This window comes from Cervus elaphus, chromosome 10 (assembly GCF_910594005.1).
Source record: "Cervus elaphus chromosome 10, mCerEla1.1, whole genome shotgun sequence".
NCBI lineage: Eukaryota > Metazoa > Chordata > Mammalia > Artiodactyla > Cervidae > Cervus > Cervus elaphus.
This window is the reverse complement of record NC_057824.1, coordinates 42,223,692-42,248,481: the sequence shown is the minus strand read 5'-3', so window position 1 is coordinate 42,248,481 and position 24,790 is coordinate 42,223,692. Positions and strand designations below refer to the sequence as shown.

The 24,790-nt window shown below is 40.5% G+C and overlaps 1 protein-coding gene and 1 non-coding gene across 3 annotated transcripts in view; both read right to left on the bottom strand.

Annotated features, from left to right (window-relative positions):
- LOC122701688 (S-adenosyl-L-methionine-dependent tRNA 4-demethylwyosine synthase TYW1) overlaps positions 1 to 24,790 on the bottom strand; it is a 144,238-nt gene that overhangs the window by 78,721 nt on the left and 40,727 nt on the right. For both annotated transcript variants that reach the window (XM_043914899.1, XM_043914900.1), the window contains 3 exons: positions 23,690 to 23,808; positions 20,194 to 20,303; positions 4,666 to 4,843 (listed from right to left, as the gene is read on the bottom strand). In XM_043914899.1, coding sequence (XP_043770834.1) covers positions 4,666 to 4,843; positions 20,194 to 20,303; positions 23,690 to 23,808 — 407 coding nt within the window. The remainder of the gene's footprint in view (positions 1 to 4,665; positions 4,844 to 20,193; positions 20,304 to 23,689; positions 23,809 to 24,790) is intronic.
- On the bottom strand, positions 5,249 to 5,321 carry TRNAM-CAU. Its single transcript has one exon. It is a non-coding gene; the product is annotated as a tRNA-Met (tRNA).

Sequence of the window (24,790 nt, the reverse complement as noted above, 5' to 3'; positions counted from 1 at the left end):
TCTGCTTTGAGCAAGATGTCTCAAGGAAGTCTTTGACACTTTAGCACAGAACAGTTTACAAGAAGGAACGAAAAAAAAAAAAAAAAAAAGAAGGAACGATATGCAGTGATCTAGTGGGACAGCATTATCCAGGTGCCATGGGCCTTTCTGACTGCAGGGCTGAATGTCAGCATAGACCACACAGTCTCCAGAATTAAGAGTCCTAAACTCACATGTCTGCAGGAACCAAGGATACGTTGCGAGTCAAACAAGCCACTTCTAAACGAAAAAGAGGTTCTCTGGACACCGAACCTCAGACTGTGTGTGAAACACTCAAGAATATTCTTGCCTTACCCCAAGCAATAGGCTTCCATTTTTCTGGTATGCGGTGTTCTGTCTACCTTCCGTTGTTTCAGGCCTGTTAGAAATGCTGACGGAAATTTCTCTGCTGTAAGGGATTCAACAGTGCAATTCCTCTGACAAGTAGCAGATGACGCTCAGCCTCAGGGCTGAAGAGACAGCCAAGCGGTGGAGAGCACGGCAGACTGAAAAGTACGGGCTTCACTGAACGGATAACCATCCCTGATGTGATACTGTCAGATAGTAGGAAACAGACACTTGGTCTTTGTCCCTAATTCCTGGCACAGAGCTCCTAAATCTTGGTATTTCTTGAGTGACAGAGGTGAGAGAATTGTCTTTTGTTATCTCTAATGAGCCCCTCTCCACCCAACAAGAATTTATATTAATGCGGTGACTCTTGGTGGGCCCCTGGACAGCTTCAGGACAGGTGCTGGTGCCAAAAGAATCAACCCGATGATTAGAGGGTTGGCACTTTCAGCCCCACCCACAACCTCTAAGAAAGGGAGACGAGCTAGATGAGAGACTGAGTTCATCACCAATGATTGATCACAGTGATTTCAATCGATCCTGTTTCCCAGCTGGCCCGAGTGGTAAAGAACCTGCCTGCCAATGCAGGAGACCCAAGAGACGTGGCTTGAAATTCTGTGGGTGGGCTGCGAGGTCCTGTCGTCTTGGCTGCCTCTGCTAGTCTCAGCTGGCACGGCTGCTGGACTGGCTGGTTTATGACGGCCTCAGCTGGGACAGCTGGGGCCTCTGTGTGTGCAGCCTCTTATCCCCCAGCAAGTCTGAAGTTGGCCACATGGGGGCAGGGTTTCAGAGAGCAGCAAGAAAGGGCAAGCCTCGATGCACAGACATCATTCAAGCCTCTGCTTCTGTCACCTTCGCTCACTTCCCCTTGACCAAAGCCAGTCACGTGGCCGAGCCTGGAGTCAATGGGGGGACACTCAGAGCTACAGCACAAAGGATCATGGATACAAGGAGAGGGAGAATTTATGGCCACTGTTTGTAGTCTACTGTAGGGCAAATCAGATTGTACTTTGTACCCTGTACAAGGAGGATGGTCTTGAACCTACTGGGAGGGTTCTTAAGACTGGAAATCTCAAACTGGCAATTGATAAGGAGTAGGTTTTATTTGTCCTGCACCATGTTTAGAAACATTTTTCTTTTTTTGAGCCAACATTTAAAATCCTGAGATTTTGCATAAAAGAAATTTCTTTTGGAAATCTTTGGAAAGAAAGACAACCTGGCAAAAATTGCTAAGAACCAAGTATGAAGTGCTGTTTTTACGACATTAGATCACTTCAGAACACTCTTATCTGGTTTTTGACTCACAACACTTCTGACACCAGATGTGTGGTTCCTCTCCACACCAAGGAGTCCTGTAGTTCTCTGCAGACACCAGCTAGGTGTCCTGTGTTCAATTCTATTCTGACAGTAAATCCCTGGAGTCAGCACAGACCTCCCAGGGCAGGGCTCAGTCCCAAGCTGCCCCTACTTCTGACACCAGTCACAGTCCCAGGTTGCCACCTGTGCTTCTGATCAACTGCCTGTGGATCTGGGCACCCCATGACCCCCTCCTCGGGTTCGATAATCTGCTAGAACAGCTCTCAGAGCTCAGGGAAAACAGTTTACTTTCTATTACTAGTTTATTTTCAAGATTACAACTCAGAAAACTGCCAGATAAAAAGATGAGGGGGAAACGGCACTTGGCGTCTCTACTCTCTCTAGATGCATCAGCTTTCCACCACCTAAAGTGTTCGCTGACCTGGAAACCAAACAAATGGTGGCGAGTTTGAGTGACTCAGTTCCAAGGGAAATGACTACAGCAAAAGATAACTGATACATGCTCTGGTACCTCAGTTAATGCCTATCAAAAATACTATTATAAAAACACTTGCTTTTGTGGAACTAAGAGGACTTTTTCTCAAGAGAAGGGTTTTTTGTTGTCGATTAATCACCAACAGCTCTAAAGTTAAGTGTCACATTCTGGTCACTTTTATCAGCCACCATGTTGACAAATAAAAACATAAAGCTTTCTCATCTGCCTAAGGTGTTTTTTTCCTATCTTCCATAAATCCTCAAGGACCACTCACTGTGAAAACTCCCTTCTGTGGGAGAACTCTCAGCAAGGAACCCTATGCATTGGAGCTGGAGGAGAAACTGAGATCCTCTTAAAGAAAAGTTAAGTATCCCGAAAAGGCCACTAGCCTGAATGTAACGCTTGTATGTAGGTCAAGGGAAGACCAACTAACAAAGTCAAGAGTTTCTTTGAAAGATATCAGAGTATGGGTGACCCCTCTGCTGTTACAGGGCCCCACAATCCTATCAATCAACCTGGCTGGAACTTTCCCAGTCATCAGCTAAGTCCTCTTCTATGCAGGGCTCACAGAACCATCCAGTTTGCCAAGCTTATCGATCTATCATGCCTCAATGACACCATTTTTTTTCTCTTCCTTTTTTATTTTTTAAATTATGAAAGTATGACAACACATATACAGCAGACTTGGAAAACACAGAATAAAGTTACATATAGTTCCACTATATATTACAATTATTTTTTTAAGTAGAAAAATTAAGATTTTTAGCTGGAGTTTCAATATCAAACTCTCAAAAATTAACAGAATGAATAGACAGAAAAGTAGAAGGATGTAGTAGATCCAAAAAGCACCATGAACCAACTCAACATAATTAAGATTTATACAATTTTCACATGACAGTAGGATACAAATTCAAGTTCCCATAAACTATAAACTAGGAGACACTGGACTATATCCAAGGACATAAAACAAGGTGAAAAATTTCATGGTCTAAAGGTATTGAAATCACAGTCTCTGTTCTCTTACCACTGTGGAATTATGTTAGAAATCAATATCAAAAGATATCTGAAAATAATCCACATATTTTCAAGTGCAATGTCAATGACACCTTTTTGAAGACTGCTCATTCTGTCTTCCTTTCATCCTTACAACTCTTAAACAAACCTTACCATCTCCTATCCAGTTTCCTGTTTCCTGGCCCTCCCACTTTATACAAACATGCTGGCAGATTACTCTGCAGAAAGCAAGATCTTCCTAAAGAACAGCATTTGAAGTCGTCACCCCAACCTATTCAAGTTGGTTTCCAGTTGCCAGGCTCTTTTGCACCCTCTGTGGTCCAAATCAACTATATTTACATAGCGGTATCCCAAAGACCCCAATTCTGTATCTTTCTCAGGTAGTTCTTATTAAAACCCAACAGTTTCCTATCTCCTCAAGTACCAATCCCAGCCATATTTTTAAATTTTATTATGTTTTTTTAAATTAGGTTTCCCTGGTAGCTCAGTTGGTAAAGAATCCGCCTGCAATGCAGGAGACCCAGGTTTAATTCCTGGGTCAGGAAGATCTGCTGGAAAAGGGATAGGTTCCCCACTCCAGTATTCCTGGGCTTCCCTGGTGGCTCAGCTGGTAAAGAATCTGCCTGCAATGCAGGAGACCTGGCTTCAATCCCTAGGTTGGGAAGATCCCCTGGAGAAAGGAAAGGCTATTAAAAACCTACAGTTTCCTATCTCCCCAAGTACCAATCCCAGCCATACTGTTAAAATTTACTTTTTAAATTGGAGGATAATTACTATCTCGCTGTATCTCACTGTCTGCTGAACCCGGTGCAGGCAAGGTATGAGCAGCGAAGCTGGAAGAAGATGCAAGGAGCCATATAAACTGCAGACATGCTTCACTGGCTCATGGCTGATGCAGCCGCAACTCAACTCAGCACAACTCTACTCTGCCTCTGAGAGCTTTTCAGGTGGTGTGCACACAGGACCACACCACCACGCACATGCACAGTGCCCCAGATGAGCCCAGCTAGCAGGACGTGAGGGGAGGGGCAAGACAGCCTGACCACCGCCACTGGCCAACTGCTCTCTCCCTACAATTACCTTACAATATCGTGTCGGGTTCTGCCATACATCAACATGAATCAGTCATAGGTATCCACATGTCCCCTCCCTCTAGAACCTCCCTCCCAGCCTTCTAGGTTGTCACCGCCATATTTTGAGACCCAAATTTAATAAGCCTTCTCAGAGAAGTTTTTATCCCGCTTCTATCTAACAAAAAAAGAAAAACTTCTCTGTTGAACTCCCCCAGCAATTTTTTTTACCTCTGTTCTTTAAACAAATGTCATCTTTCCCAGTAGAATCGATGTTTAGGAGCAGGTGCTCTGACCCCTCAAAGCCAACATTTATACATAGTTAGAAATGAGTAAATCCTTTCTGAATCAATACCTGTTAGTTTTACTTCTTAGTTAAATACAGATTCAAGAGGCATCATCTTGAGAGGCGAGATCACTCACCTGATTTCCGCAGGGAACTGTGCATTTGTGACCAGGAAACTGGAGATTTTACACTCGTGAAGCAGCTTCAGAAACTTGTTGATTTCTGGGTACATGATGGGCTCTCCCACGAGGGACAACGCACAGTGCTTTACTGTCATTCCCTCCTCAAAGCGTTCTTCTTTGACGCCTGGCACTCCTGGAAGACAGTGGAAAGGATCATGTTCAATAAGGTACAAATACAGCATGTCACTTTTATTTTCCATAATTAAAAAATCTTTATTTTTCTTAATGGTTCTTTAATTTTAGAGGGAAAAGTCATTTTTGATACCAGCCAAATAATACAAAACAAGGGCTGGGGGGGAGGGCCCTTAAAAATCATTGAAAGTGAAATCACTCAGTCACGTCCGACTCTTTGTGACCCCGTGGACCGCAGCCTGCCAGACTCCTCCACCCATGGGATTTTCCAGGCAAGAATACTGGAGTGCATTGCCATTTCCTTCTCTGAGGGATCTTCCTGACCCAGGGATCAAACCCAGGTCTCCCGCATTGCAGGCAGACTCTTTACTGTCTGAGCCATCAGGGAATCCTGAAAAGAATGATCTGCCCTCTCTGAGGTTCAAACTCAGGACCTTCAGATTATGAGACTGATGCACTGCCTATTGCACTAAGAAGGCAGACATAAAAGTTCCCTTCTCCAGGGGATCTTCACAACCCAGGGATGAAACCCAGGTCTCCCGGATTGCAGACGGATTCTTTACCAGCTGAGCCACATTAAGTCAGAAAAAAAAAAGGAAAAACCTCGAATTATTAAACCAGCAATCTCATCCTTGGTTTTAATACTATTTAAACTACATCAATAAAGCAGGCAAAATATATTGTATTATTAGCTAATTATTTGGAACACAGAATACATTACTTTCCATAATTTGCTTAGCTCTGCATTCCATCATGTTGGTCTAAGAAAATGAACTCAGTATAGCTACATAAGGCAAGTGAAGTGAAAATGGCTCAGTCGTGTCCAACTCTTTGCGACCCCATGGACTGTATATAGTCCATGGAATTCTCTAGGCCAGAATATTGGAGTGGGTAACCTTTCCCTTCTCCGGGGGATCTTCCCAACCCAGGTCTCCCACACTGCAGGCAGATTCTTTACTGGGAGAACCACAAGGGAAGCCCAAGAATAGCCTCTCCTATACTAATCACTGCCTCCTTTCATCCCTCAAGTATTCTGAATTAAGAGTGTGGAAAACTAGAGCCGCCAAGATCCAACACCAAAGGTTCTATTTAACTGGAGTGGGTGCAAGCCAGGGTCATGGGAGCTTTAACAGTTTCTCAGGTGATTCTAATGTGCAGCCAAGGTAAAAAAACCACTGCACAGAGAGTTCCCTGCTGGTCCAGCAGCTAAGACTCTGCGTTCCTAATGCAGGAGGCCCAGGTTCCATCCCTGGTCCGGGAACTAGATCCCACATGCCACAACTCAAACCCAGTGCAGGCAAACAAATAAATAACTTTTCTTTTTAAATTTCTATCAGTTTAAAACCATTTTTTAAAAAAAGAAAACCACTGCATTAAACCAGCAGTCCCCATACTTAGAAATACACTGGAATCACCTGGGACTATCTTCAAAGTTCCAAACTCCAGGCCACAGCCCAGGCCAATAAGATCACCATCTCTGGGGGAGGGGCCTGGGCATCAGGAGTTTTTGAAGTTCCCCAGGTGATTCCAATGTGCAGTCAAGCTTAGGGATCCACTGGCACACACCATGGATTTCCACTGTAGTTAGATGTTGAGAAATAACCTAAAGAATTTTTTAAAATCTCAGCATCCAGGCAGTATCCCAAGCCAATTAAATCTTGATCTTTGGGGATGAGCTTGAGACATTGGTATTTATTAAATGCCCCCCATGTGACTCGAGTGGACTGCATAGGTCAAGTCGTACTGCTTTTGACTAAACGCAGAAAGCATTCATGGGAAAAAAAAAAAAAGAAAAAAAATTATTTTTAATAAATAGAAAGCATTCATTAGCATCCCTCAATCTAACCTGAGTTGGAAAGGCTTGGAAAGAGCATAAGAAGGCCAATAAAAATAAACCTTCAGACATTTCTGTCCATTATCTCTCGGTTCTTTTTAATTATTATTATTTATTTTTCATTGGAGGATAATTACAATACTGTGTTGGTTTCTGCCATACAGCAACATGAATCAGCCACAGGTATAAATATGCCCTCCTCCTTCCTGAACTTCCCTCTCACCTCCCACCCCACCCACCCCAGCCCTCCAGGTTGTCACAGAACACTGGATTTGAGCTCCCTGCATCACATAGCAAATTCCCACTGGATATCTGTTTTACATATGGTAATGTCTCCTTAGTGGTCTAATGGTTAGGATTTGGTGCTCTCTCTAGGTTCTTTATTTTTTAAGATTTATTTATTTTTAATTGATTGACGATTGGTTTACAATACTGGTTTCATTTCTGACATACATCATGAATTAACCACTCAATCACGTCTGACTCTTTGCGACCTCATGGACTGCAGCACGCCAGGATTCCCTTCTCCCAGAACTTGCTTAAACTCATGTCCATTGAGTCAGTGATGCCATCCATCTCATCCTCTGTTGTCCCTTCTCCTCCTGCCTTCAATCTTTCCCAGCACCACAGTCTTCTCTAATAAATCGGTTCTTTGCATCAGGTGGCCAAAGTATTGGAGCTTCAGCTTCAGCATCAGTCCTTCCAGTGAATATTCAGAACGGATTTCCTTTAGGACTGACTAAGATATACATATGTCCCCTCCCTCTTGAATCTCGCTCCCAGCTCCAGTCCATTCCCACGCCTCTAGGTTATTACAGAGCCCCAGTTTGAGTTCCCTGAGTCATACAACAAATTCCCATTGGCTATCTCTTTACATATGTTAGTGTATATGCATCCATACTACTTTCTCCAGGTACTTTTTGAAAAATATATTCTTTCTAAAGAGTATAATATTCCTCACCAAGATTGGAAGTGGGGAGAAGCATATTCATACACCTTCTCAGTCATTTCTTAGTCATCTCTGAAATGCAGTTTTCTTCACTATAAGAAGTATTTACCCCAAAGAATGTTTCTTAGAATTAAATGAGATAATGCATGGAAAGGCTTTAGCAGACGGCCTACCACACACACACACACAAAAAAATTCATTAAGGATGTGTTTTTATCATCACCTTTATCCTGGTTTCTTAAAATAATTAAATCCCAGTCACTATCACCTTAAGGAAGAACAAATCTGGAGAAAATAAAGTTAGCTTTCACTGCTTGCTTGTGCTTTAGTTTCCAGGAGGTGACTTTATTTTACACACACACACACACACACACACACACACAATATCTACTTGGAAATAAGCAAATGCAAGTAAACACCCAAGCCATCAAAATCAACATAATACAGGCTAAAATCAGAACAATCTAAAAGTGGCAGGTTTATCTTCTTTTATGACTATCTAACTGCAATTCTAAGAATGTATTTCATGTCAGTATTGGAGATGGATAATTTTTTAAGTTACTGAAACCTAAAATCTTAAGTGAATCAAGGTTTTAAATAAAATTTGATACTTAACTCACTCTGTGTTGCCAAGACAACTCAGCATGAAGTATAAAATTTTCTTTTTGTAAAAAAAAGAAAGAAACATCATTAATCTCCCCATTAGGAGAAGAGTTGAAGGGCAGATTTCATCTGAAGTGGCAAAATTAACCTAAAACTCAGAAAGAAGAATGACTGAGCCCTGGCAAGGCAGTCAGATGCACTGGAAGTCAGATGCACCAGGTTCAAACTCTGGCTCTACCACTAGGGTTGTGTCCTGAGGCAAGTCACTCACCCCCTCGACACCTATTCCCTGATGTATGACGTGGGGAATTCACACACACACACACACAGGCACACAGTTGTGAGAATTCAATGAAATAAGCCACATGAAATAACTAGTTTGGTACCAAGCCCAGCCCATAAGCATTTTCAAAAAATCTTAGCTGCAAATATTTTATTATGATAATTATTTCATGAATTGTAATATAAATTCAATTATTTTCTATTTTAAATAAAATGGTAATTCCATTCAATTCAACATACAGTTGATCTTTGAACAACAAGGTCTGGAAGAGTGCAGGCCCACGTGTATGTAGTTTTTTCTACATACACATATACATATATATATATAGTTCTTTTATATATATACATAAAATTTTTGGAAATTTCTATTTATATAAAAGTTTTTGAAGATTTGTGACAATTTGAAAAGTCTCACAGATACACCCCATAACATAGTAATATCCAAAAAAATTTAAAAAAACTTAGGTGTATGGTGAATGCATAAAATACATGTGATACAACTCTATCATTTACTATCATAAAATATACATGTATTTTTTTTAAGTTAAAATGTATCAAAATGTACTCACACAAACAGACCAGTATAGCACCACTTCCAGTTGACAGAAATGTAAACAAAGGTAAAGATGCAGTATAGACTGTAACACTGTAAAAATTTCCTAGCACCTCCTATTGCTACAGCACTGAGCACAAGTGCTGCAAGTATCTGTCTGAAACTCCACCTGAGGTTCATCGTCACTTGAGCAGTTGTCTCTCTAGTCAATTTCACTGCAGTACGAAATTGAGTTTTAAGTTCTCTCATAGTTTTCATCTTGTTTAGTGCAATACCATAAACCTTGAACAACAGCACGGACCCATATGATATGTGATGCTGGAAGTGCTCCCAAGAAGCAGAGAAAAGTGACAAAAGCGTAAATGGCTTGATATGCACCGAGAGTCAAGTCTGCAGCTGCGGTTGCCCGCCACTTCAAGACAAATGAGTTCAGTGGAAGGACCATTGTATAAAAAGAAAAAGGAAAGGAAATTCATGAAGCTGTTGCTGCAGCTACAGCAGGTGTGAAAACCTTGAGCTTTTTGTAAAATGCCTTTTTATCTCGTATTGAAAATGTAGCTTTTATGTGTGGGGCAGGATTGTTATAAGAAAGACATACCTATAGACGAATATGATTCAAAAGGTGAAGTCATTATATGACAACTTAGAGCAAAAGGAAGGTGAAGGATCTAAAGCTGGAGAATGGAATGCCAGCAAAGGATGGTTTGATGATTTTAAAAAGAGGTCTGACTTTTAAAATGTCAAGATAACAGGAGGAGAGCTTCTGCCAACCAAGAGGCAGCAAAGGAATTCCCAGCAAAGAAAATCATTGAGAAGAAAGGATACCTGCCAGAACAGGTTTTTAATGTAGTCAAAAGTGCCCTATGCTGGGGTGCAAAGAAAGCTTCAAAGGACATTTTATTAGTAAGGAAGAGAAGCCAGCACCAGGATTTAAGGCAGGAATGAGCAGGCTAATGCCATGGTGCTAGGCAAATGCAGTCAGGTTTATGATTACGATTGCTCTTCTCAATAAAGTTGTTAACCCCTGAGCCTTCAACAGATAAGATAAACACCAGCTGCCAGTCTTCTGGTTGTACAAAAAGAAGGTGTGGACAATGGGAAGACTTTCTCTGGATTGGTTTCATGGATGCTCTGTCCCTGAAGTCAGGAAGTACCTTGCTGGCAAGGGACCGTCTTTTAAAGTTCTTCTGATATTAGACAATGCCTCATATTGGAGGCCAATGGCCAATCCAGACCCCATGAGTTCAACACCACAGGCACCCAAATGGTTTACTTGCCCCCAAACACAACATCTCTAATTCAGCCTCTAGACTGGGGGTAAAGACCTTGGGCTTCCATGTGGTGCTAGCAGTAAAGAACCACTGGCCAGTGCAGGAAACATAAGAGATGAAGGTTCAATCCCTGGGTCGGGAAGATCCCCTGGAGGAGGGCATGGCAACCCACTCCAGTATTCTTGCTTAGAAAATCCCCATGGAGAATGCAAACTAGGACAGCCGCTATGGAGAACAGTGTGGAGATTTCCTAAAAAACTGGAAATAGAACTGCCATATGACCCAGCAATCCCACTCCTGGGCATACACATCAAGGATATCAGATCTGAAAGAGACACATGCACCCCAATGTTCATCACAGCACTGTTTATAATAGCCAGGACATGGAAGCAACCTAGATGCCCATCAGCAGACGAATGGGTAAGGAAGCTGTAGTACATATACACCATGGAATATTACTCAGCCATTAAAAAGAATTCATTTGAATCAGTTCTAATGAGATGGATGAAACTGGAGCCCATTATACAGAGTGAAGTAAGCCAGAAAGATAAAGAACATTACAGCATACTAACACATATATATGGAATTTAGAAAGATGGTAATGATAACCCTATATGCAAAACAGAAAAAGAGACACAGATGTACAGAACAGACTTTTGGACTCTGTGGGAGAAGGCGAGGGTGGGATGTTTCGAGAGAACAGCATCGAAACATGTATATTATCTATAGTGAAACAGATCACCAGCCCAGGTTGGATGCATGAGACAAGTGCTCAGGCCTGGTGCACCGGGAAGACCCAGAGGGATTGGGTAGAGAGGGAGGTGGGAGGGGGGATCGGGATGGGGAATACATGTAAATCCATGGCTGATTCATGTCAATGTATGACAAAACCCACTACAATATTGTAAAGTAATTGGCCTCCAACTAATAAAAATAAATGAAATAAATAAATTAATTAAATAAATAAGTCATGGAGATGTCAAAAAATAAAAATAAAAAAATAATAAAAAAATAAAATGCCAAAACTCTAAAAAAAAAAAAAGAAAATCCCCATGGACAGAGGAGACTGGCTGGCTGCAGGCCATGGGGTCGTAAAGAACTGGACATGACTGAAGTGACTGAGCGTGCACGCATGCACTTTCTATCACTGAAAGATGCTGAAGCAGAAACTTAAGATTCCAGAATTTTTATCCTAAGGTTGTACAATAAGCTGAATAACCCAGAAAAATGACATAAGGTTCAACACCGAGTATTCCTATTTCTTTGGGGTTTTGGGGAAGGCGAGGGGGCATTGGTTAATAATGAACCTTTATTCTTTCAGTAATTTTTTATGTCTTTTTTTTAATTGAGGTATAATTGACAAATATGAGTACTCCTATTTCTAAAGATTGGACCAATCAGAAATAAACATTCTTTCTTCTCAAATAATGATACCATTCCTGGCCAAAGATCTTCCTAAGAACCCCTCCTGGCTGAAAGTCACAAACAATAGATCGTTGATCCAGCCACTTCTATTGTGACATTTATTTCATAAACAAGCTTCAGAAAACAATTAGCTCGTGGTATTCTTTTCCTGGCTTCCTCCACATTCCTTTTGGATGTGTACTTTAGCACACCTTGTTCCTGAGGCCCACCTATTAGAGACCCTTTATTTTTTGCATTAAACGATAGATAAAAACACCGAGCAACAAATGATGTCTTCTTCATCTTTGCACTTTCAGCCCTGAGCACATTCCTCCCTAAGAGTGTTCACTCACTTGATCTCAGCTGAACTGATGGGAAACTGAGTGAAAGAAACCTGAACCTGAGACTTCCGTGGTGGTCGAGTGGCTAAGACTCCACGCTCCCAAGGCAGGGGGCATGGGTTCATTCCCGGGTCAGGGAACTAGAATCCACATGCCACGATGAAAATCGAAGATCCTGTGTGCCGCAACTAAGACCCAGCATAGACAAATACATAAATTTAACTAAGGAAAAAAACAAAAAGAAACCTCAACCCCATTCTCTGAAGCCTCTGTCTCCCTACCATGGTGGTATTTAGAGGGGGGCAGTGAGCATTTTGAAAAGATGCTGAGATGCACTTTAATCCTGACCCACTTGTAATCAGTGTGAAGTTAATTTTACATTGTGCATATAAAGGGGAAAGCTAACAAAGGTCATGGGAAGAAGACTCTTTAATGATCAATGAAATAACTGAACAGACAATGATTACCCTTGAGGTTGAGAACAGAAGCACAAAAAAGAAACGTTGAAAAGATCAGAATGTCTTCAAAATGTGCTGAAGGCTGGCCACTGAGCCAAAAGCTGGAAGTAAGTGTTAGTAAGTGTTAGTCGCTCAGTCGTGCCCAACTCTTTGTGACCCCATGGACTGCAGCCCACCAGGCTCCGGTGTCCATGAGATTTTCCAGGCAAGGATACTGGAGTGGGTTGCCATTTCCTTCTCCAGGGGATCTTCCCGACCCAGGGATCAAATCCAGGTCTCCTGCACTGCAGGCAGATTCTTTACTGACTGAGCTACAAGGGAAGCCCCAAAAGCTGGAAACTCAGAGGCAAAAACAATACCCACAACAACCTCATCCCATACAAAAATCAGATCATCGAATGACTGGACCAGACCCAGGGGAGGGAGTGGGTGATCAACATGCAGTGGGAAAGCACCCAAAGAAACAAAGGACTCCACGGCAGAGTGAGGGGAAACATCAGTGAGTTAAGAGTGAGGTCTAAGGAGAGGTGGGAGTGGAAAAATATAATAAACTAAGAAGAAAACAGCTACAAACCTTTGAAAATTGCCTGTAACTTCCAATTATGAGTCCTGTTTCCTAAATTTCTGTTCAAATCTGAAATTCATATTCCTCCAGATGCTATTAAAATGGAGATGAAGTTACCATTCAAACCCCCACCAGCCCCGCCAACATCAAATTAATCTGTAATATACCTAAACTATGAGCTTCCCAGGTGGCACTAGTGGTAAAGAACCCACCTGCCAACACAGGAGATGTGAGAGACTCAGGTTCCATCCCTGGGTCGGGAAGATCCCCAAAGTGGCAATGGCAACCCACACCGGTACTCCTGCCTGGAGAAATCCTGTGGCTACAGTCCATGGAGTCGCCAAAAGTCAGACCCGACTGAAGCAGCTTAGCACAGCACACACCTAAACTATAGCACCACCAAGGCCGTTTCAGTATCACCTAATCAAATTCAATTCTTTTTTTCCTATAGGAAAATGTATCCCAAGTTCCAACTGAAGAAACCAGAAACACACTTCTACTTTTGGCTTTTTGTTTTGTTTTTCTTTTTTGTAAGCCACAAGGGGACACGGGGTAATAACAACAGGGCTTTAACAGGGAAATTCTAAAACGGATGTGGAAGAAGAGAAAGCAGAACTAGTTTCCTGTAGGGCATCTGTGAGTAATTCTAAATTTGAGATTAAGCCACTTCTCCAGGCCAGTCTCTACTAAGGAGTTCTGGTTTGGGGAAGACAGACTAGACCCTTCACCAGGGGCTGAAATGAAATCTAGAGCGACACTCCTGCATCTTTGGCACCCAGAACCGGAACGTGTGTCAGAGCATCACCCAGGGACGGAACTCAGCTCAGAAGAGGTAGAGTGACTTCATTAGTCTCGCCATCCTCACTCTGAAACTGACTATCCAGAAAGGACAGTCACCTATTTCATTAATATTTACACCCTTAGAGATCTCTTCAAGAAAATTAGAGATTCCAAGGGAACATTTCATGCAAAGATGCACACAATAAAGGACAGAAATCGTATGGACCTAACAGAAGCAGAAGATATTAAGAAGAAGTAGCAAGAATACACTGAAGAACTATACAAAAAAGATCTTCATGACCCAGATAACCTAGGTGTGATCACTCACCTACAGCCAGATATCCTGGAATGCAAAGTGGGCCATAGGAAGCATCACTACGAACAAAGCTAGTGGAGGGGATGGAATTCCAGTTGAGCTATTCCAAACCCTAAAAGATGATGCTGTGAAATTGCTGAACTCAATAAGCCAGCAAATTTGGAAAACTCAGCAGTGGCCACCGAACTGGAAAAGGTCAGTTTTCATTTCAATCCCAAAGAAAGGAAATGCCAAAGAATGTTCAAACTACAATTGCACTCATCTCCCACACTAGCTCAAAATTCTCTAAGCCAGGCTTCAACAGTACGTGAACTGTGAACTTCAAGATGTTCAAGCTGGATTTAGAAAAGGCAGAGGAACCAGAGATCCAATTGCCAACATCCGCTGGATCATCAAAAAAGCAAGAGAGTTCCAGAAAAACATCTACTTTTGCTTTACTGACCATGCCAAAGCCTTTGACTGTGTGGATCACAACAAACTGTGGAAAATTCTGAAAGAGATGGGAATACCGACCACCTTACCTGCCTCCCAAGAAATCTGTATGCAGGTCAAGAAGTAACAGTTAGAACTGGACATGGAACAACACACTGGTTCCAAATTGGGAAAGGAGTACGTCAGGCTATATATTGTCATCCTGCTTATTTAACTTATATGCAGAGTATATCATGGGAAATGCTGGGCTGGATGAAGCATAAGCTGGAATCAAGATTGCCAGGAGAAATATCAATAACCTCAGAAATGCAGATGACACCACCCTTATGGCAGAAAGCAAAGAAGAACTAAAGAGCCTCTTGATAAAAGTGAAAGAGGAGAGTGAAAAAGTTGACTTAAAACTCAACACTCGGGGAATACATGTAAATCTATGGCTGATTCATATCAATGTATGACAAAACCCACTGAAATGTTGTGAAGTAATTAGCCTCCAACTAATAAAAAAATAAATAAATAAATTTTTAAAAAAACAAAAAAAAAACTCAACACTCAGAAAACTAAGATCATTGCATCTGGTCCCATCACTTCATGGCAAATAGATGGGGAAACACTGGAAACAGTGACAGACTTAATTTTGGGGGGCTCCAAAATCACTGCAGATGGTGACTGCAGCCATGAAACTAAAAGACGCTTGCTCCTTGGAAGAAAAGCTATGACCAACCTAGACAGCATATTAAAAAACAGGGACATTACTTTGCCAACAAAGGTCCCCGTCTAGTCAAAGCTATGGTTTTTTCCAGTAGTCACGTATGGCTGTGAGAGTTGGACTATAAAGAAAGCTGAGCGCCGAAGAATTGATGCTTTTGAACTGTGGTGTTGGAGAAGACTCTTGAGAGGCCCTTGGGCTGCAAGGAGATCCAACCCGTCCATCCTAAAGGAAATCAGTCTGGAATATTCATTGGAAGGACTGATGCTGAAGCTGAAGCTCCAATACTTTGGCCACCTGATGCGAAGAACTGACTCATCTGAAAAGACCCTGATGCTGGGAAAGATTGAAGGTGGGAGGAGAAGGGGGCGACAGAGGATGAGATGGTTGGATGGCATCACTGACTTGATGGACATGAGTTTGAGTAAGCTCCGGGAGTTGGTGACGGACAGGGAAGCCTGGTGTGCTACAGTCCACGGGGTCACAAGGAATCGGACACAACTGAGTGACTGAACTGAACTGAACTTGGGGATGAATGAGAGACAGAACACAGGGATTTCACTGATTGCAGGAGGAATTCGGGTTCATTAAAAAAGAAAACTTTAGATTATAACCATTGATGAAAACTGAGTGAAGTTAGAAAATCTCACTGCCTAGCTGAATGGCCACAGTAAACAGCCATTAATTTTTACATTTCAGGTTACTTTCTGCCAAGATCCCAAAAGACAGAAAACATATCTTCTAATACTATAGTCTCACAGTAGGATTTGCTGCAGTTATTAAAACAATGAGACAGATTTTCAAAAAAGTAATGTCTTGATTAAGCCCAGAACGAAGTAAGAAGCATTAACAAATAGTCACCATCATCTAAAAAATTGGAAACTAAGGGAGTTCTCATTCTTAATGAAAATATAATGAATCAGAGCTCCTTTAAGCCCATGTGCAGACCTGTGCCCATGTGCAGACCTGTGCCCATGTGCCCACCACACCTTCAAAAATACACTTGTTTTCTACTACTGTAAAGAAAAACTGTTTTCGGCATTCTGAAGAGTGTCAATGTACAAGCATCAACCAGTTCCAATTTGAAAACCTTTCAAGAAAATTTACTGTTGATTAAATAAAGAGATGTTTTGCTGACATGGAAACATTTGTCAAGGCAATTAATTAAGGTATGCAAAAAGCATCCTTTGTGAGAATTACAAGGGCAAGGTAGATACTCTATAAAAGCTGTTTTTAAGGGTGAATGAATGGCAGCTGCTGTATTTCAGGGGTCACCCCACCCTCTTAGGCATTCTCACCCCCACTCAGGATTCACTTATTCACAGACAAGCTCTGTTCTTTCTCCCTACAATCCTGTATCTGTCCTTCCCCTGCAAGACAATATATATACTTTAAAACGCTTTTGTCTCTTATGCCACAGGTACCTGAAGACAAACCGTCTGAGATTAAAGCAAGTACAAGGTTACTAACCAGGGACACCTTTCTGCACAGGACAAACCCTCCAACAAGCTAAGCAGACAACAAAGACTACGTGCTCACCAAGCTCACCTAACATATGTTATTAACGTGAAGAAAGGCGGCCTCATGATTTATTCATCTCTTATTTCCATTTAAAGTACATTTACAAAAATGCTCCTGTCAGAAAAATCACTATCAAAACTCAGGTTGTCACTCTGTATCAGGGACATCTCAGGATGGAAAAATGCATGTCTACTCCTCGGGGCTGCTTCCGCCCATACAAAATGCCTGGCACACAATTTATTCAGGGAGCTTCCTAGATGTCCAGGAAACACATATCCTCGGCCATCACCCCATTATTTAAGGATTCAACTGCTTCTTTAAGCACCAAATAAAAACATACTGATTACACTAAAAAGGTAAAATTACTGGTATTTGCCTGCTTCTGATATGACTATCCAGGATGGCTAATTTTAAGTGTCAGCTTGGCTGGGCCATGGTGCCCAGTTTGGTCAAACGTTACTCTGGATGTTAGATGGTTAAGATGTCTTCTGGATGATATTAACATTTAGGTCAGTGGACTTTGGGTAAAGCAGACTGCCCTTTCTAATGCAGATGAGCCTCATCAAATCAACTGAAAGCCTTAAAGAACAAAGGCTGACAGCCCCCAAGCAAGAAGGAATTCTGCAAGCAGACTGCCTCTGGATTTGAACTGCAGTGCTTCCTTAAATCTCCAGCCTGCTCGTCTATCCCATCAGATTATTTTTATCTTTTTGATTGACCAAGTCTGTACAACTCCATGATCCAATTCTTTAAGCCAATCTCCCTCTATCAATCTCTCTCTCTCTCCCTCTAAACACACGCACACAGCATCCTGATGACTCTGTTTCTCTGAAGAACTCTCACTAGTAACTAAGTATCCAAAAGAAAGTAAGACTTTGCCTTGACATTAACTTAAAAGGCTTAAAGGTTTATTTGAAGATCAACAATGGATAATATTAACTAAATCAACAAAGAGTCTAAGAAAAGCTAGTAAATTCCTGATGTAGAGATTTACTGGTTTTTTACTACACCGTTTCATTTAATTTTCCAAAAGGCTGGTAAGAGACACTGCTTTTTCCAAATAAGAGAAAATAACTTGTTTCCAAAAAAAAATTCTTGAAACTAAAAACCAAGATGAAATATTAAAATATTTATTAGCATCTCTGCAGATGTACAAGTTGGCACATACATGTGTACACATATATGTATAAGGCAATTTCCCTTAGAAAACTCATAAAGAGTAATATAAATTTATAAATTACTTTTATAAATTATTATTGCTCTTGCATCACTATTTGCACTACTTTCCCAATTTCTCCTAGGAAGTCAGAATAGTACTAAGAAATACCATGGTAAAAAATTAGAAATAGATTTGGTCTTTGCTCTGCTTCCTGGCACAAAGCTCCTATAAACCCTGGGATTTTCTGAGTGGTGGGAATACCTTTTGCCATTCCTAAGGATCCCTTTCGGAACTTCCCTAGCAGTCTGGGGTTGACTCCATGCTTCAGCTGCAGGGGACACAACACCTGGCCAGGGAACTAAGATCCCAAATGTCAGGCAGCACAGCCAAAAAATAAACAAGGAGCCCCTTTTAAGTACACCTAAGTACATTTATGCAAATGGGGTGACATAGGGTAGGACTCCTAAATAGCCTCAGGATGGGGCTGGTCACCATAAAGACCAAGTGTTCAAAGGATTAGAAATTTTAATCACACCCATGGACCGGTGAGAAGGGGAAGGGGGACTGATATATTAAGCTCTATAAAAACTCTTGAACAAGATTTGATGAGCTTCTGGGTTGGTGAATGTATCCATGTGCTAGGAAGGTGGTGCACCCCAGTTCCATGGGGACAAAAGCTCCTGGCCTCAGGACCCTCCCAGACCGACCCTATACTTCTCCATCTGGCTGTTCACCTGTGGTCTCTACAATATCCTTTATAGCAAACTGGTAAACATAAGTAGATGCTTCTCTGTTCTGCAAGCCACTCTAATAAACTAACAGAATCTGAGGAGGTCGTGGGAACTTCTGATTTACAGACAGTCGATCCGAAACACAGGTAACATCCCAGGCTTTCCACTGGCATCTGAAGTGGGGCACACAGGACTGAACCCCTAACCTGTATGTCTGATGTTATCTCCAGACTGTGCCAGGACTGAATTACATTTGTCGGACACCCAGGCACTGTCTACTGAGACCTGGAGAACTGCTTGGTGGAAGAAAAACATCAGAAACACTGTGATCTCAAGAAGCAGTGATCTGGCAGAACCAACTTCTCTGCATGAAAGAACTACCTGATCGTCAAAATGCTAATTACCGGGGTTTATAAAGACTCCCATTTACGATGCAAGAGTGCTGATGCCAAACCCACCTTGGTTGGAATTTACTTTTTTTGTTGTATATGAAAGGAAAGGAGAATAAAGGAGACAGGACTGACAAGTGGTGGGTGGAGACAGAGGCATGCACATTTAGCAGGGAACCTAACACATTTCCGACGATCACCTGCAACCGTCTTTAAAAAGCCATTCTTTTATTGGGTTGGCCAAAAAGTTTGTTCAGGTTTTTCCTTACGCTGCTATGGGAAAGCCCAAAGAACTTTTTGGCCAACCCAATACAAGTCCTCCACATCTATCTACAGGGAGGGGTCTCAAAGTCTAGTTCCCAGTTCAACAACAGGGTTACCAGAAAATGTGTAAGTGATGTACATTCTCGCTCCCTCCCTCAGACTTTCTGAATCAATCCGTGGGGAAGGAGATTGAGAATCTCTATTTTAATGATCAATTCTGATGCACACTAAGGCTTAAGAACCAGCCATCTCCAGTAGAGTCAAATACCTTGAACTATGAGACACAGCTAGATCAGGAAATTCTAGGAACTGAGTAGCAGAATTCTATCCATCACTGTGGATCATGTGGAGGAAATCTGATTAAAATTAACCCCCCTTTTTTGTATGGCATTTATTAAAAAATGCTTTCCTGATACTATCTAACTGGTATTACTTATCAGTTGAATGATCTAAAATTATCACTCAAATCACACGGTTGCTTTGTATCCAACACAGAACAACAGCAAAAGTTTTTAGAAGGAATGATGATACATTCCCAGCCAAAATTTACAAGCTGAGTGCACTGTATTAAAAGTAGCTAAGCTTCAAATTAATTTTTTAGTTCTCCCATTATACGATATACAAAGTTATCAGTGAAAACTACAAAGGCCAAAGTATATATAGTATTTCTACAAAGTTTTCCATTTCCTATAGGAGAATTTGCCAGCAGAGACAACATTCTGCCAAAGGAGGCAATTCCTCTGCCAATTTAATTCAGGCTATTAGCATTCCTTTGCAGAGGGAAGATAAATACCTTTAAACTGCTTGATCATGTTCTGATGGTTTTCAATGGCTTCCTTCAAGATCATTTCAGGCTGGTCCATCTTCCACCGCCATTCAGTACCCACTGGATTGGTGTGGTGCCTAGAAAAAAAAGAGGCAAAAGTTCTTTAGAACTCTGTTAAATCTCAGCTAGTCACCCCCTATGAGGGAGTCCCTATAATTATAAAATCCAAGCTGGTTTTCTCCTAAAAGCTGAGCTATCTATAGCTATATTTTACAACTTATTTTGAGTCATGACATCTAGGAGAGACAGATAGATGGACAAGGGAAATGCTTGGCCAAGACTGAGGCTTAATCAGAATAATACAAAACATGTACCCCTCTCTCCCAGCCACACACCACCAGGCTAACAAGCATCCAGCAATGACCACCAGTACAATATTGTTTCAAGACTCTCTCTGAGAGGCAATGGAAGACCTAAACCTTAGGATGGATCAGATATAGAGGGAAAAACCTTCAGCAAACCCCAGGCAACACGCAAGGTATCTCTAAAGGACACCAGAAAGGAAAGGGGTGCCAATTTCCATACACAAAAAACATTCATCTCAGTCTCTAACAATGTTGGACTTCAAAAAAAAATAAGAGGCATACAAAAAAGCAAGAAAACAACACATTTCCAACAGACAAAGCAATCAACAAAACCAAACTCTTCTGACACAAGGGGTGAAAGAATCTGACAGGTTGTATTTTTAGAACTATGATTACCATATGTTACAAGCCCTAATAGAAAGAGGTAAACAACATGCAAGACCAAATGGGTAAATTCAGCACAGAGATGAAAATTATAATCAAATAGAAATACTAAATATGAAAAAAATAGGACTTCGACAGGCTCAACAGTAAACTACAACAGCTAAGGAAAGAGTAAAAAAAAAAACTTGGAGAGGACAAATAAGCCAACTAAAACACACATAAAATTTTAAGTGGGGAAAAAAAAACACAGCATCCAAGAGCTGTGGGACAATTATCAAAAGGTCCAAAATATACATAATTGGAATCCCAGAGCCAAAGTACAATAATTAAAATCCCAGAAGGAAAACACAAAATAAAGTAGAAAAAGATGTAGAAAAATTACGGCCAACAATTTCCCAAAGTTAATGAGAAACAATTAACCACAGATCCAAGAAGCTTGCAGAACAACCAGAATATTTGAAGACAGTGTAAAAACACAGTATCTAAGCTAATGAAAACAAAAGAAGGACCAATGATGATGGTCGTTTCGGGAAGAGTCCTAAACGAAAACATGGCTAGATCTCTGAGGTCCACGATACAGAAATAAGTACTATTTTCCCTCTGATGAGAAACTGTTTCTTTCGTGAGGCTTCAGGAATATAAAGAGATCATATTCTTGTATTAAAGTGTTAAAGTAAGAATAATTCTGTATATATCATCTTTTTTAAAATTGTGCTGATAAAATTATTAGTGAATTTGTGATTCATAAATTAAACAGAAATGTATTTGAATAAGAAAAAAAAAAAAAGAAAACAAAAGAAAATCAGAAAATCTTCAAGAGAAAAAGGACACATTACTTAAGGACACAGATTGATATTACTTCTGACAGCTCATCAGAAAACAAGTAAGCCAGATGAAACTATAATGACACCTGAAAGAATGCTTAAAGGAAATAAACTTCTCAACTCAGAATTCTATACCCAGTGCAAATATCTTTCCAAAAATGGAGTAAGAAAGACTTTTGCAGATAAAAATCTGAAAATTTTCCTTGTTGGCAAACCTATACTACAGAATATATTAAAGGGAATCATTCAGGAAAAAGAAATAGACACCAGATAGTAACTTAGATTACTCAAAGAAATGATGAGTGCTGAAAAAAAGAAAAAAATGTCAAAAAATAAAGTTTATTTTTCCTTTTAATTACTCTAAAAACAACTGACAGTACAACTAAAACAGAGTACTGATCTACTGTGTTTACAGCTTATATAAAAGTAAAATTTATGCCAACAGCAGCCAAAAAATATAATAGAAATAGCAAATATACTGTTGTGAAGCTCTTATGCTACACATCCCTGGACCACTGCACACAGAACTTTTCAACCTCAGTACAACCGACATTTTGAACTCAATGACTCTTTGCTGTGGAGGGCTGTCTTGTGTGTTACAGGGTGTGTAAGAGCATCCCTGGCCCCTACCCACGAGACACCAGCAGCACCTCCCTCCGTTACAACAATCGAAAATGTCTCCAGACACGGTCAAATGCCCTAAGTTTCCCCCTGGGATGAAAAAATAGAAATTCTGCCCCAGTTCAGAACCAATGATTTAACAGAATGTCTGAAAAGATATTTTTCAGTTTTTGTTTTTGTTTTTTTACTATATCCCTAGATAACTAGAAAAGGGAAACCATGTAAAAGAACTTATGATGGGATGATGATACTAGATTCTTTTTTTTTAGGCCTTTTTTTAAAATATTATCTGTCAATCAAAGTAGGTAGTAAGATAAAACAATAATAGCTGAGATTTGCTTCGAAATAGTGAGAACTAGGGTAGGTAAATGGAACATGACTGGAAATGTGTTAACAAACGTACACAGAGATTCATTATACTATTCTATTTTTGTTCAAAACATATCCATAATGAAAGTCAGAAGTACTCCCTAATATGATATGCTGAGAGGTTACATCACTTCTATGGGTTTTTGTCCCAAAATCCAAATATACCTAACTAAGACTCTTCAAAAGTGTCAAAGTCACGATAGACAAGGAAAGACTAAAGAACTGGAGACAGCTAGAGAGACATGACACCTAAGACCTAAATTTGATGTAGGATCCTGAACTGAATCTTGTGGGAAAACCAATGAAACTCAGTTTCCAATCTCATTAATAATACTGCATCAATGTTAATTTCTTGATTTTGATAGTTGTTCCATGGTTACATAAGGTCTGAACATTAACAGAAGTTGGAAAATTTCTTTGGAAATCTTCAGTAAGCTAAAATTGTTTCAAAATAAAAAGCTTATGTATATAAAATTCTAAGACAGAGAAAGAGTCTTATATTTAAAAAATAAAAGCAGGATATAAAACAGAAAGTAGAAAATGCTCTCAGCTGTATTTTTAAAAACAAAAGACTCTGGGAGAAAAAAAAACCAGAAAGCAAATACTACAAAGCATTAAAAGTGTTTTCCCTGGATGCTTGAATTGTTGCTTTTCTTTATAACTTTTAATGGTTTTTAAAATTTTCTATGTAAGTCTAGAGTACTTTTATGATTCAGTGGAACTTTTTTTTAAAAAAAGGATGAAATAATGAGAACCTAAAATACAATCAATTGAATTAGCTACATAAACAGATATAGTGAGTTAGAGAAAGTAGAGATTTTCAGTCTAAACCAATCTACACCACTGAATAGCTAATGACACCACTATCAGAATAGGAAAGAACAGGTTAAACTCCTAGGATTTTTCAGCCTCAGCACAACATTACCTATTTGATCACCATGGCCATTCATTTTTACTTACCGCCAACAGAAGACACATTTATTTGCACATGCCAAGCTCGGGGTAGTTTCCATGCAACGATGGCTCTCAATGCCATAGAATGTATGTTTATAGCAACCTCCTCTCCCTCGGAGCATGGACTGTGAACACAAAAACAAATAATTTGAAAAAGATCCTCAAAGCAAGGAAACAAAATACCAGGGCATCATTTTAAAGAAGAAACCAAGTGTTTCAGGAGTATAAATACCCCTACCAGTATCTGCATGAGACAGAAAACCAACATTATAACATTAGATTGTTTTGATGGTGTTTGGGTTTTGATAGTGCTCTGGGTTTTCCAAACCCTAATGAGATAAATCTATGATTCATTAATTGTGAAAGCTCCACAGACAGGACCATGGATACTTTCATTTTCAAATCCATTCACCTGCCTCAAATATTAGTACAATAATATATAATGCCAAAGGAGAAATAAGGCTCCCAGAAAAGGGGGAAGTACATTCACCTGAAAGAGTTATCCCCATACTGAATAAAGGAGGGTGAGTAAGGGAATGAAACCTGGAGCACATTCTATGTCAACCCAAAGGTAGAAGTGGAACATAGACGGGAGTTGAGACTGTTGAGGGGACAAGCTGCATGTATACAAGAAATAGATTATTCCAGAAAAGAACACAATGTGATTGGTACAGCCACCGTAAGAATGGTAACTTGAAGAAATACTGCAGATCAACTCAGGGTTGGGACCACAAGATACCATGGCGCTTCCTGTGGTGACCATTAGAAAGATCCACCCAGGAGCTGTGTGTTAGATGGGCTTGGTTCAGTAAAAAGTGAAACCTGTAAGGAGGTCATGCAAGAAAGGACCTGGTGACTTTGCTCTAACATTGGTGGAGGAACGGCAAAGGGAACTTAAGAGGTATGGTCCCAATCAGAGGGACAAACAGAGGAAGTTGTCCAAGATAACTGAGATTTTGAGCTAAGTGACCGAAATGCTACGGAATTAACAAGAGGAACAACAAACGAGGAAACACAGCTGGCAAGCCTTCATACATATGGATCAGTGTACATGACGTATTAGTGTAATGATATTACAATGCTGCCCACATAAAATCTACCAGCTTG